The sequence below is a fragment of the Acanthochromis polyacanthus genome, chromosome 18, assembly GCF_021347895.1.
Source record: "Acanthochromis polyacanthus isolate Apoly-LR-REF ecotype Palm Island chromosome 18, KAUST_Apoly_ChrSc, whole genome shotgun sequence".
NCBI lineage: Eukaryota > Metazoa > Chordata > Actinopteri > Pomacentridae > Acanthochromis > Acanthochromis polyacanthus.
In genome coordinates, this window is record NC_067130.1 from 22,703,776 (window position 1) to 22,717,732 (window position 13,957).

The 13,957-nt window shown below is 39.4% G+C and overlaps 1 protein-coding gene across 1 annotated transcript in view; it reads right to left on the reverse strand.

Moving 5' to 3' along the window:
* zer1 (zyg-11 related, cell cycle regulator) overlaps nt 1-7,476 on the reverse strand; it is a 44,090-nt gene extending 36,614 nt beyond the window's left edge. Inside the window, exons 1-6 of the mRNA XM_022217355.2 lie at nt 7,334-7,476; nt 5,942-6,159; nt 5,639-5,789; nt 4,174-4,628; nt 1,452-1,625; nt 1,239-1,353 (exon numbers count right to left, since the gene is read on the reverse strand). Of these exons, the coding sequence (XP_022073047.1) occupies nt 1,239-1,353; nt 1,452-1,625; nt 4,174-4,628; nt 5,639-5,789; nt 5,942-6,108 (1,062 nt within the window). The 5' untranslated portion in view covers nt 6,109-6,159; nt 7,334-7,476. The remainder of the gene's footprint in view (nt 1-1,238; nt 1,354-1,451; nt 1,626-4,173; nt 4,629-5,638; nt 5,790-5,941; nt 6,160-7,333) is intronic.
* Nucleotides 7,477-13,957: the final 6,481 nt, after the last annotated feature.

Here is a 13,957-nt window from a genome sequence, read left to right on the forward strand (position 1 = left end):
AGAATCAGATCAAAGAGGATGTGAGTTTTTCTGTTACTTCACATGCAGACTAAAGGCTGCTGTAAACTGTCCTACTTTACTGCCTACTTTTTAATTCTGCCCCCTGCTGCTACTGCTCTCCGCTTTCCAAGCGAGACACATTTAATCTCAAACAAGCCTATTATCCAGTCACTCATGAAGCAACAGAAAAAGGGCTGCTGTTTCACATCGAAAGTTTGCCAAAGGAAATCTGTTTTTCTACCCAGCTTGATATCTGTACATTTTTCTCTAAATTTGCCCAAATTATATTTAGCAACATTTCCTCTTTCATTTCTTCCTTGCAACTTCGTGGTTTCGGTTAAGCAATTGAAAATACCATTTCATTTTCCTTTGACAGGTAGCTAGCTCGACTAGCTCCAGAAAAGTCATCAAGGCAACTTCATCACCAATGTGATTGTTCCTTAGAACTGTGGATATGTATTGGATGTATACAGACAAGTGGCTCTGCTCACACATGCAAAATTATATTGCATGGGAGCTGCTGTGGTTAATTCAGTCATCACATGAATTGCATTTTTATGGCATGTGTCACATATACAGTAATATTACACTGCTAAACCCTGCAACCCCTAAAACAAAAGCTCTTAGTAAGACGGACTTGGATGTCAGAGAAAACAACAAGGACTATCATTGCAAATTGAAGTCCAGGACAGTGGAACTGGAGTTCATCTGTAAGACGAGAGACTGAACGCAGTTGAATGACGGAAGAACTGGTCAGCCTGCAGGTAGGGAAACATGGGATGGGACAGACTCGGGTCAGCTGGTCCTATGTGACTAAATGTGGTGGTAGCCAGTCACTAATAAATAATGCATGGGAAAAATTACAATAGATTGTGGATGTGTGGTTCTCTTGGATGAATAAAAAAGAAGAAGAAATAAAATGGGTCACCAAATGCACTTATACCTTATTCAGCGGCTGCAACAGAGTTATTGATGTGAAGTCTCAAAACAAGGAAAGCAACACACATGTTGTTGGAGAAATAAAAATCAAACAAGGAAGACACATTATTTTCCCTCTACTTCACAACCTGTAGCACTGACACTGCATTCACAAGTAGAAAAATCCTAATGGGGGTGAATGACAGCATCAAAACCAGAATGCAACAACTCCTATGTGTTCAGTCCAACTTGGTTTGATCAGTTTTGAAGGAGAATCACTATTTATGAGTTCAAACCAAGTCATAAAAAATAACCATTACCTTGTAAGCAGGGATGTGTGTCACATTACAGAGGGTGGTGTCATACAAGCCAAGAAACTGCAGAGGCCTCTTCAGCTCCTGGAAAGGATAGATGCTGCTCTTACATGGTTCAGTGCTAAAGAGGGAGAAACATATGACTTGTTAAGAAGATCATCATTCATCTGAGGGTAAATGAAAATAGATTAATTTCACATTCTGCAGTTAGCTGCCCACCTTGGACGCCCCATTGCTTCTTCAAAATGTGGAACTGTGCAGTTGTCCAGCATAATGTGACCTGAGATGTCCAGAGACACCAGATTGATCAGACGCTGTACGATGGCTGTCAGAATCTTCCTGGTCATCTTAAACTTTGAAGTCCGCCTGCTCTCCCGCGAGATGTCAAGATGCCTAAAGAAGCATTGATTTTTATGAATACGTTTCCTTTCAAGGTATCAGTGGGCAGGTAAAGGGAACTATATATTACACAACATGTAGTGCACAACATATTAGGACATAAATGGGAATTTATTTTAGTCAGTTAAAAATGTTAGAAATATTGATATCTTTACGGTAGGAACATGTCTTATATTGGAACAGATATTAAAAACTGTAAACCTATCCTGTAATACACCATGATCAGTGCATGGAAAAGTGGTGGCTAAGTAGGCTTTACAAACATTCTAATATGGTCAATCTATATCTGCAAAATGTATCCACCCCTTAGACATTTCCTTGTAGGTAGCATAAACAGATTATATTACCTATGACATGAACATGATGTGTTCTTACACATCTATGTGCGTTTGCCTCCACATCTGTACACCAATCTTGCTATTTCATGCAGTGAGTAGCTTTTATCTGAAACTGCACAAGTAAGCTGGTAAAAGCTACTCACCACATGAACCGCTGCACAAAATTCTGTGCAGAAATAAATGTATCTCTTTGTCCATCAGTCATTACATAGTATTAAGTAAGGGTGCACCACAAACTTCAAATTTTGCACACCAATGTATGCTTACATGAACTGATTCAAGTCATACTAAAGTATTTATATTCACTGCATACTTTAAGCCACATACTGTTGTACCGGAGTGTCACTAAAACTTTAAAGAATTGGACGATAGATATTTATATAGGGACTCTTATTTCACACAGAAAAACAATATTATTATTGTTTACATGTCAAACAAAACCAAAGTCTGCCACTTTATTTTAAAAGAATTTCAATGTACACTCCCTGTCAAAAGTTTGGACACACCTTCTCATTTAATGTTTTTTCTTTATTTTCATAACTATTTACATTGTAGATTCTCACTGAAGGCATCAAAACTATCAATGAACACATTCGGAATTACATTAAACAGTAAACAATAAGGTGTGAAATAGGTCAAAATGTTTTTTTTTTATTTTTGATTCTTCAAAAATAGTCACCAATTGCTTTGATTACTGCTTTGCACACTTGGTTCCACCTGCCGTGTCTTTGTGTGACGCAGAAAAGGTGAACGGATGGTCTCTACGTGTATGGTTCCCACCATGAAGCATGGAGGAGGAGGTGTGATGGTGTGGGGGGTGTTTTGCTGGTGACACTTGGGAATTTATTCAAAACTGAAGGCACACTGAACCAGCATGGCTACCAAAGCATCCTGCAGTGACATGTCATCCCATCTGGTTTGCATTTAGTTGGACCATAAATTATTTTTCAACAGGACAATAACCCCAAACACACTTCCAGGCTGCGTAAGGGCTATTTGACCAAGAAGGAAAGTGATGGAGTGCTGCATCAGATGACCTGGCTTCCACAGTCACCTGATCTAAACCCAATCCAGATGGTTTGGGATGAGATGGACCACAGAGTGAAGGCAAAAAAGGCCAACAGAGTGAAGGCAAAAAAGGCCAACAAGTGCTTAGCATCTCTGGAAACTCCTTCAAGACTGATGGAAAACCACTTCTAGTAACTACCTCATGAAGATGATGGAGAGAATGCAAAGAGTGTGCAAAACAGTAATCAAAGAAAAGGGTGGCTATTTTGAAGAATCTAAAATAAAAAACATATTTTGACTTATTTCAGTTTTTTTTTCACTACATAATTCCATGTGTTCATTCATAGTTTTGATGCCTTCAGAGAAAACAAACAATGTAAATAGTCATGAAAATAAAGAAAAGATGAAGATGTGTCCAAACTTTTGACTGGTAGTGTACGTCACACTATGTGGCTTTGGTTATAATTAAATGATTGCTTGCAACCTCAGTAACACAACATTGTTCATAGTATTAACAGTCAGGAGAGGTGAGGCTTTGCAACAATTAGTAAATGTAATGTTTGGATGGAGGTTTCTACTGCCAGCAGCAGGAGCATGCTGTATCTGTGAAATGTTAATGAAATCGGTGCAGTATTCTGTCCTTTATTGTGTGTATGTAAAGCAGCAACACTAGGTAGCAATGTAGAAGAACTGACATACTAGGATGTGTTGAATGCATAATGACAGCTATTATGTAAAGTGGATTCATGACTAAGGCTGAGTGTCCACATTGTGTCTTTTTTCAATTACTTCCAGTGAGCTATAAGCGTATGCTGTTGTGAAAAATGTCATAACTTCTCAGAAAGGCGGTGGTGTCATCACTTTCGTTCTTTGTCATGCAAGTAATCACGAGCGGGACTCATCATCATGGTCACCAAGAAAATATAAGAGGCTCTGTCTGTCAATTCTGAGCTATAAAATATGGTAGACAGAAATTACCACAGCTAGGGAAGATGATATGTTATGACACAGTTGCAGTTAGAGCAATGATGTTGCCAAGACATTGTTGATTCTTGTCATAGGAACAAAACCCTTACACTTCATTCCAGTGCTTTTTTGGTGAAGTGCTGGGATGAAGTCCCTCGCCCATTGCCAGTGCTTTTCTCAGAGAAAAATAATTCTAAATTCACACACAAATTGATCCCGTCCTACCTTACCTGAGATTAATCAGCTCCACCACTGTACTGACCAACTCCTCTGACAGGTCCACATTGTAGAGAACTAGAGAAGCCAGTCTGTCTTTCCACTGAGTGAAAAAAGCTGTTCCAAGCAACTGTACATTAGACAGGTCTAGTGAGGTGAGTGACTTCAGGGGTTTGAGGAGGGTCTCAGCATCCATCTCATCAGGTAGTCCACCCAGGTTGAGCAACCTGAGGCGGTTAAAGCCCTGGAAATTAAAGTCCATCTCCAACGCTTGCCTAGAAGCAGGGCTCTCCTCTTCCTCGTCCTCTGTGTCTTCATTACAGGCGAGTGGGGCGCCGCCCTTCCTGTAGAAGATGTGGTTGCAGCCAAAGAGACAAAGAGAGACCAAAGTCTCACGGAAGCAGGTCAGTGTTTTCAAGCTGCGGGATGACAGGCTGTTGCAGTAGGTGAGGTGGAGCTCAATCAGATCCTGGCACAACACACAAAGTAAATTATTACATTAGTGAACAAATTATTGAAATCAACTGTAGGGATAGAGGCCACAGGTTCTTTTTCATAAGGTAAGATAAGATAAACTTTATTGATCCCACAGTGGGGAAAGTTCACCGTTACAAATTTCATGCAAGACTGACACAAATCAGTATCATTTAGAGATGATACAGTGATTTTTGCAAGATGCAATTTATTATTAGAAGAGGATAGTCACTTTATAATAATAAAAAATATTTCCTTTAATCTTCCTTTAATCGTGTATCTATGAAGATTCTGTCATTCGGGTCCTGGTAATGGTAGGAGCTTTAGTAAAAAATTAACTGGACTTCTCTTGTGGTTTTTTGAAGATGTTTCAACTCTCAGGTGAAACCTGATATTTTCACACCTGTAGGCATGTGAGTCCTGGATTGTTAATGGGCCATTGGCCATGTGACTGGGAGGGATTATAAATTCTGTAACTCTCCATTATTCAGTTCTGAAGAAGCCTCTTGAATGGAAGGTGAAATGTTTTCAAGAAACCACAAGAGAAGTCCAGTTGATTTTTACAAGATCCTATGATTTCCTTTAATATTCACTTCATGGCAATATCTGTAGGTACATTGGTATAAAATGGTAACACCGTGTGTCAAAAGGCATGCTTGTTTTGTTTGTCTTTATGTGACAAATTAATTTCGTATTGCGTGTAATTTTTAGCCCGTGTTGTATTCAGCTACTGGATGACTTTGGGATCAGTACATTGTTTTTCTGTCGATCTCTCCATCTGTTTTCACAACCATATCAAAACGATGATTATAGCTAAAAAAATAAGATTAAGTTTACAAAAGAAACAACACTTTAACAAAAATAAGTAAAAAGTAATGACAACTGGTATTTTCATGTCTAGATCTATTTAAGATGTTCCACATAGGTGAAATACAAAAAAAGTTCAACTAAACATGTCATCAGCTTACTCTGAAAAAGTAGTCTGAGTAATTTGCAGTATTTCACCTGTTTTCGGATGGCCTCCAGATCTCTGTCACGTACAAAGTCTTCTCTCAGCTGTACCCTAGTCAGTCTGGTGCTTCGAGGGTCTGAAAATAGTTGGAAGAAACTCTCCTCTGGTTCAAAGTTACTGTCTGTGTGGACCAACTCCATATATCTGTTTAACAACATGACATGACATAGAATATGACATTTAAGATTGAATCAATCAATCAACACTGTAACAAACATTGGTATGCGTGTGGATGAGTGGGGAGTACTCAAACAGAATGAAAATTCAGAAATCAATTAGCATATCCTGTTACATACGTGTTGACCAACTTGTCACAGATTTCACTAGGAAGAAAGATGTCTGAGCGGAGGCAGAGCTTGTTCCTGAATCCCTGGTAGCACATGGTCTTCCTGAGATTCCTCAGGCAGAAGACTGTAGCCAGAGTCATGAGGCTGTCAGGGTTGTCTCCTGCTTTGGCTGCCATGTTAGCCTCTTCTTCTCTGGCTCAAATCAAAGATGGGGCAGTGCAGGGAACCTTAGGAGGTGTGCAGTTAACAAAGTAAAGGGTTAGGAGTAATTTCTTAGCACATTTTCCTTTGATATTCCAAGTGAAATTATTCATATTTCCAATGTGAGAATTGAATGGTGCTGGTGATTAGATTAATAAATATGTCTGAAAACAGAACATGTTAAGCAATAATAAATGTGTAATAAGAAGACAATACAAAAGGATAATATTTGCTACAATTTTCAACAGTTCTTTGCATTGACTGGTGCTTGACACTAACATTTCATGTAAAAAAAAGTTATAATAAATTCAAAGTAAAGTGCTTTCCGAACTCTCTTGTACAAGACAAGCTAAACCTGTCTTGCACGAGAGATTGCATCAGTAACAGATTTAACCATTTAAAAAATGACAGACCAAAAATGAAGTGGCACATCACAGACAACAATTGCACAACCAAGAGAACGTTTCTCTATAAACTCTTTATATACTTTATTATATTCGTCCTGTCAAATAAGTTTACATACATTCAGCATTCTTTTGTCATACGACCTTAATGACATTAGAAGCTGATGACAGTATATTTGCTTTTCTGAGCACCTTTTTGCAGGTATTGCACACCTTTGCCGACCAGCTAGCTGTCGTGCCTATGGATGCCTGCTGCTAGCACCTAATGTTGGCCACTTTACAGGAACTTGTTTCAACATTGAAAACAAATAGTCATCAAACTAACATTGTACTTAATGACCACAGCTGCTAAGCTGAAGCTTGTTGCTCTGCATTTTAGTTGGTACAACTAGTTTGTTAGCTAACCACACAGCAATGAAGTCTGAGCAAGACACACCACACTGGTACCAAGTTAGCAAGCTAGCTTGCTAGCTACACTGAATAATTTACTTTAACAACATTAACGTTAAATCGCTACTGGCAAGCAGACATTAACTATTAGTCTACTCGGTCGTAACATGTCAAAAAAACAAAGATCAACACCTGGTATTATAGATTAATCCGCAAGTAGTCGATACGGTGTCACAAGTGCATTTCAACGTCTAAATTAGCTTGTGGCTAACGTTGACTTTCCCTGCTATGATGCTACCAACTTAGCAAGAGGGGTTAGCGCTAGCGAAGAGCAATGTGTGGAAATGCGGGTTACAAACATTAGTCAGCGGTGTTAGAGTGCACAGCTCAGAAGTCGCTGCTTTACCTTAGCTTTCGCCAAGGGTACGTGTATTAATGACGGCGAGAAATTGATGTATTATCCCCAGTCTTCACTCATCTGATTTTCGCTTTCGTCCGATGTCAACAAACAGACTCCTCCTCCCCTACTTCTACTCCTCCTCCTCATTTTCTCTTCTCTTCTTCCTGTTCTTCCTCTTCTTCTGCTCCCATCCTTACTTCCACTTCCACTACTTATCATCCATGGTGTATTCTTACCGCAATGTTCTTTGATATCACTCGTTCTTTTTTTAATAACCATTACATTAGTATTACAAGTAGCAGTAGTAGTTGGAGTAGTAGTAGTAGTAGTGTCAGTAGTAGTAGGGTGATATCAGCTAATATGGGCCACTTTTTGGTAAATCGCTTGAAGCACTAACAAAGAACAATGTATTCTATTAAAATGTGGTTTTATGGCTAGTAATGGTTGTTTTCTTTGAATTTTGCATTGAAATTATCTAGTAAATAGGATTGTTTAGTTCCTACAGGTCTTGATACATCAGCTGTGCCAATTTTTTACACAAGCAAAGTTCAGGTAAAATGGGCCAGCTGATCAGGTAAAATGGGACGCTTATCAGGTAAGTTGGGCCAGTCCAACTGCAAAGGGATAGTCATCAATTTTTATTGTAAAAAAAAACTGTTAATATGGCAACATACTGTGTAAGAACAATTTAATAATATCAGGACAATTCATTACATTGTAAATGATTAACTGATCTGCTCATGGCAAATGTATTGAATCCACATGGCACTGTCAACTTGGGTATAAAACACATAAATAATGATTAAAAAAACAACTACAACCTACGAGGCCTACAAATGGGATGAATGCAAACACTGAACCTCAATAATATATAAATAGTCAAAATTTTAAAATGTGTGTGTGTGCTTGGGTAGGTACATACCGGGCTTTGCAAAAGTTCTGTTACACGATGTTTCGTGATCTTTAGAGACGTTTACATGTCGGAGTGAAAAATTCCATTGAATAAACTGAAAGTTCTACCTTATAGGCAGGTGTCCTTAATACAAATTTTTTTCTCCGGTGAAGTGGTATCAAGATGGAAGTCAAAAGAGTTGAGATATCTGCTCTCCTTTGTGCTGAACATCAGCCGGATGACCGTCCACAGAGTTGCGGAGAGGCTAAAGAATGGTGAAGATCTTTCAGGTCTTCACCATTCTTGAAAGATCACTGAAAGATCTTCACCATTCTTGAGCCTCTCCACGACTCTGTGGACGGTCATCCGGCTGATGTTCAGCTGCTTGGCTCTGTCAGACTTGTTGTGGCCAGCATGAAGGAGAGCAGATATCTCAACTCTTTCGACTTCCATCTTGATACAACTTCACCGGAGAACAAATTTGTGTTAATGACACCTGCCTATAAGGTAGAACTTTCAGTTTGTTTAATGGAATTTTTCACTCCGACATGTAAACGTCTCTAAAGATCATGAAACCGTGTAACAGAACTTTTGCAAAGCCCGGTATGTGGCTACTTAAACCACAAATTTAAATACAGTCCTGACAGGTGAAGCCGTCATCATCATAGATGCCGTACTCACTGCAGATAAAGTCAGTGGATTGTTACTAAAATCACTGATCATCATTATTTTTAGGCAGATGCATCCTTTTCACATAAATGCCTTCTGCATTCCCTTCAAATGTGTACACGTGTGCATGTGTGACTCACAACAAGGGTGGCCCATTTTAGCTGAAACCAGGGGCCCAACTTACCTGAATAGGTTCAGCTAAATTGGGCCACTAACAAAAACGTCAATCTTTGAAAAAAAATGTCCAAATACCAAACTTTAAGCATTATTTCTGATAGGTGTCATCAAGACAGATATTATACATCAACAATTTTATATATACACATTTCTTTAATTGACTTATCATCCTTATAATTTTTATCAGAAATTCTTATGCCAGTCCACTCACCACGCAGTTTTCCGGTGCAGTGTGAATTTGAATCTTATTTCCGCCCACAAAAACAACCACAGACCAATAAAATCTGTTGTTTCATGTTAAGTACAGTTGTGGCAAACATTTGAGACCATTTGCTGTCATTGGCTCTAAAAATCAGAGGGGCTAGGACATCCAAAGCTTAAATGGCCCATTTTACCTGATGGCCCAATTTACCTGATATCACCCTAAGTATTGTATAAGACACCTGAAAAGAAAACAACCGCAATACTATCTGTCAGTTAATCATCAAACTTTTGTGTTGCACTTTTTGCTCTGATTAATTTATGCAAAATGCTTCACAAAAGTTAATGATACAACAATAATAATGATTACAATGATTATAGCAACAAAAATAACTGTAAACTTGAATGAATCAAGTAAACAAAACAAACAAAACACTGTCATATAAAGTCGGCCAAATTTTTTAAAATTCAGTTCAATTCAATTCAATTATGGGGAGGACTAACTACTAAAAGTTTACATTTGATAAAATAAAATCAACAAGAACATTGTAAAACACAATAGATTTAAATAGATGATTTAAATAAAATCACATATTTGCTGTAAAACCAAATCAGACCTTATGCAGAGGTTTCATTACATAACGGTCATCTCACACATAGTGTCATATGTATGTATATTCATCACTATTTGTTTTCAGGGTTAGGGTTAACATGGCATGCAAGAGCACTGCAGCTGTCAAGGGGGGAAGTAAGTGTCAGCCGGTGTGTATTTATGTCTATACTGTGCCAGGATAATTAACCAGATCATCTGTAAAGAATGACTGACACAAGTGCCATTTAGAAAAGAGGCTACATCAGTGTAGACTTCCGGTGATGAATAACTGACGGACAAACTGCCTCTCGTCATCAAAAGAGTAGATTAATGAAAGGGGCATAGTTTTGTGTGAACATGTATTTTTAAGGAAACCTTTCACCTTTAATAATCTTAATGTGGAACTGGAAGCAAAAGAAAAATCTTCACACTGTGTGGATTTTGAGCTGTCTTACTGATTGGTTATGAGTTGCCAAGACTAATCTTTAATGCTTGATTGGTGCTACAGTAGTCTCACTTGGCCTGCTCACTCTGTAGTACATGATGTGGTCTGATTGTGACAAACACTTGGTACACTCAAAAAACATCTTGATGTCTACAGTCATGGTTAAACGTTTATTTTCTACCTTTTGGTTAATCTCCTGTCCTTTCATTTAGCTCAGTATGAAGCTGAAATTCCAACAAATTCTCAAGGAAAATATAATAAACACATTCATATTTGGGCTGCACAGTGGAGTAAGTGGTTAGCACTTTTGCTTTGCAGCAAGAAGATCCCCGGTTCGAATCCCGGGGAGGGCCTGGGATCTTTCTGCATGGAGTTTGCATGTTCTTCCTGCATGCGTGGGTTTTCTCCGGGCACTCCGGCTTCCTCCCACAGTCCAAAAATATGCTGAGGTTAATTGATTACTCTAAATTGCCCGTAGGTGTGAATGTGAGTGTGATTGTTTGTCTGTATATGTAGCCCTGCGACAGACTGGCGACCTGTCCAGGGTGTCCCCTGCCTTCGCCCGAGTCAGCTGGGATAGACTCCAGCACCCCCCGCGACCATAGTGTGGATAAAGCAGTGTATAGAGGATGGATGGATGGACATTAATATTCCCAAGGTAATACACACATGTAGAATACATTTAAACTGAGTACACTCCCACTCAATATTACAAAAATATGAAATGATTACAAATGTTATTTTCTTTAAGCCAAATGAGATCTGTGGAGAGATTGCAGCCATGATTCTTTCCTGCTGTTCTTTGCTGGAGATGTCTAGTTGCTTTCCTTCCACTTTAAAACAATCCAAAGATGCTCTGTTGGATTCATATCAGGGGGCACACTTAGCTATCTTGTAGTTTTCACTTACGTGTGCTATATTTTTAATGTTTGCTAGCATATTCAAGGTTTCTGAGCTTTTCAGTGAGAGAGACGGAGGGCATTTATGTTTTTTTCACAAGGTAAATCCAACTTGTAGAGCAAAACCCATATCAGAAACAAAATATTTAATATTTGTATTTCTTCAGTCACGCCCAGCCAGGATCCCTTATGTACAGCTAAATGAAGGTCATCAGCCTCAGATGCAAACCAGCACACACCAGTGGAAATACCACACAAATTTTACAGAGGTGTCAAAGCTGAGACCAGCACTCACACTGGAGAGGCACAATTTTTCATTAATCATATTTTCAGCTTGTTTCCACTATAAGACACATATATTACATATCTTTCACTATATATGGTCACACACTCTTATCATTTACTTATGGCGGCAAGACTGACTTGTAGAAATAAATTGATTTTTTTTGCACTGTGTGCTATGACAATAAAAACAATTCTATTCCAGGAATTCTATTAGAAGTTCATGAAAACTCACATACAGTTTAACAAGCTTTTTAATGTGACCATCATTTGTTAAACACCTGGAAAATGCTGACCTCTCACATCATGAAGGTCATAAAGAGACTGGTCCTGGCACATCTCAGACCACTGGTGTGCCCATCAGAGGACCCACTGCAGTTTGCATATCAGCACAATGTCGGTGTGGATGATGCCATCATCTGTCTGCTGCAAAAGGCATACGTCGCACTGGACAGACTCAACACTACTGTCTGCATCATTTTCTTCTCCAGCGCCTTCAATATCATCTGTAGAAGCCACATTTCATTTTGCTCTTGTTTTTGTAATTAACCACCTAAGACCCCAGGGGGCTGTATTTCTTTTACCTGAGGCTGACAGCCTGGGTTCAAATTAAGGTATTTAACTGATTATATGATTTGCTTCAGGTGTTGTTGGGTAAAAACACAGAGGCACACAGTTTTCGACTGTGCTCGACTTTCTTTGCATTTTATTATTTTGTTTGCGATCAAATTTAAGTTATGGGTAAAGACCCATAATAAATGACTGGGATTATTTTGACTCTGAAGAATCCGTTTGTTAATTTTTAGTTGAGTACACATCAAAACTCTCGACACTATCCACAACCAGTAGGGCTAAGTACAGGACGTAGGAACAATACCATCCAGTCCAGACTGCTGAAGGCCAAGTAGGAGGACATGCTGGTGGACGCCCCCCTTATCTCATGGACTACTGACTAGGAGATGGCGGTGGACTTCAGGAGGAACAAGTCACCACCCTCTCTTGTCTGCATCAATGGGACTGATGTGGAAATTGTCCAGACTTACAAGTACCTGGACTGAGTGAGTCCGGACAACAAGCTGGAGTGGTCCACAAACATAGAGGCTGTCTACAAGAAGGGCCTGAGCCGGCTCTACTTCCTCAGGAGGCTCAGGTGCTTCAATGTATGCAACCACATGCTGCTGATGTTTTTATCAGTGTGTTCTGGCAAGCGCCATTTTCTTTGCTTTGGCATGCTGGGGTTCAGGCATCAAGGCAAAGGATGCCAACAGACTGAACAAACTGATTCTGAAAGCCCAGTCTGTTGTGAGCTGTCAGTTGGCCACCCTGGAGGAGGTGTTGGAGCAGAGAATGCTGACCAAACTGCTGACCATCATGGACAACACCTCCCACCCCCTCCATAAAACTGTGCACAATCAGAGGAGCAGCTTTAAGCAACAGGCTGATACAACCCCACTGCTCCAAGGAACGGTACAGGAGGTCATTCCTTCCCACTATAAGACTTTCAATACGTCTGTGTCTGGCAGATCACATAAGGACTTTATCACTCTGCCTGTTGACGAAACCAGTTTAAATGGTAAATGGTTGTATTTATATAGCGCTTTTATCCAAAGCGCTTTACATGATACGTCACATTCACCCATTCACACACACATTCACACACTGATGGCATGAGCTGCCATGCAAGGCGCTAACCACAACCCATCAGGAGCAATTAGGGGTTAGGTGTCTTGCTCAGGGACACCTCGACATGAGCACGACGGGCCGGGGGATCGAACCACAACCCTCCGGTTGCGAGACGGCCACTCTACATCCTAAACGTCATTCATTTTATCTGTAAACTCATGTGTACCTGTTTATACCATTTGCACATCTAGCACATTCTCATTTGCACATTTCTGTACCACTCTTGTATATCCTTGTATATTTTGTTGAATTTTTCTTTCTATATTACACTTTCTATTTTTTAATCAGATTTTATTTTATTTCGTTTTATTTTACCTTCACTTTATACCCAACCCTAATATTCTGTGTTATCTTATTGTTTACCACTTTATTGAATATCCATGCAGCTGAAACAACTGAATTTCCCTCTGGGGATAAATAAAGTCAGTTTAAGTCTAAATCTTAGATTACTAAAATTGTGCTTTTTTTATTTGTTGACACATTCATTTAAGCACATTATTCATGTAAACATAAAAAACAGATGTACTTTTCTATGTCAATACATTTTCACTGAGAATAATAAAAAACCCAGGGTGGGCCTGGGATCTTTCTGCATGGGGTTTGCATGTTTTCTCTGTGCATGCGTGGGTTTTCTCCGGGCACTCCGGCTTCTTCCCACAGTCCAAAAATATGCTGAGGTTAATTGATCACTCTAAATTTCCTGTGAGTGTGATTGTTTGTCTGTATATGTAGCCCTGCAACAGACTGGTGACCTGTCCAGGGTGTCCCCTGCCTTCGCCCGAGTCAGCTG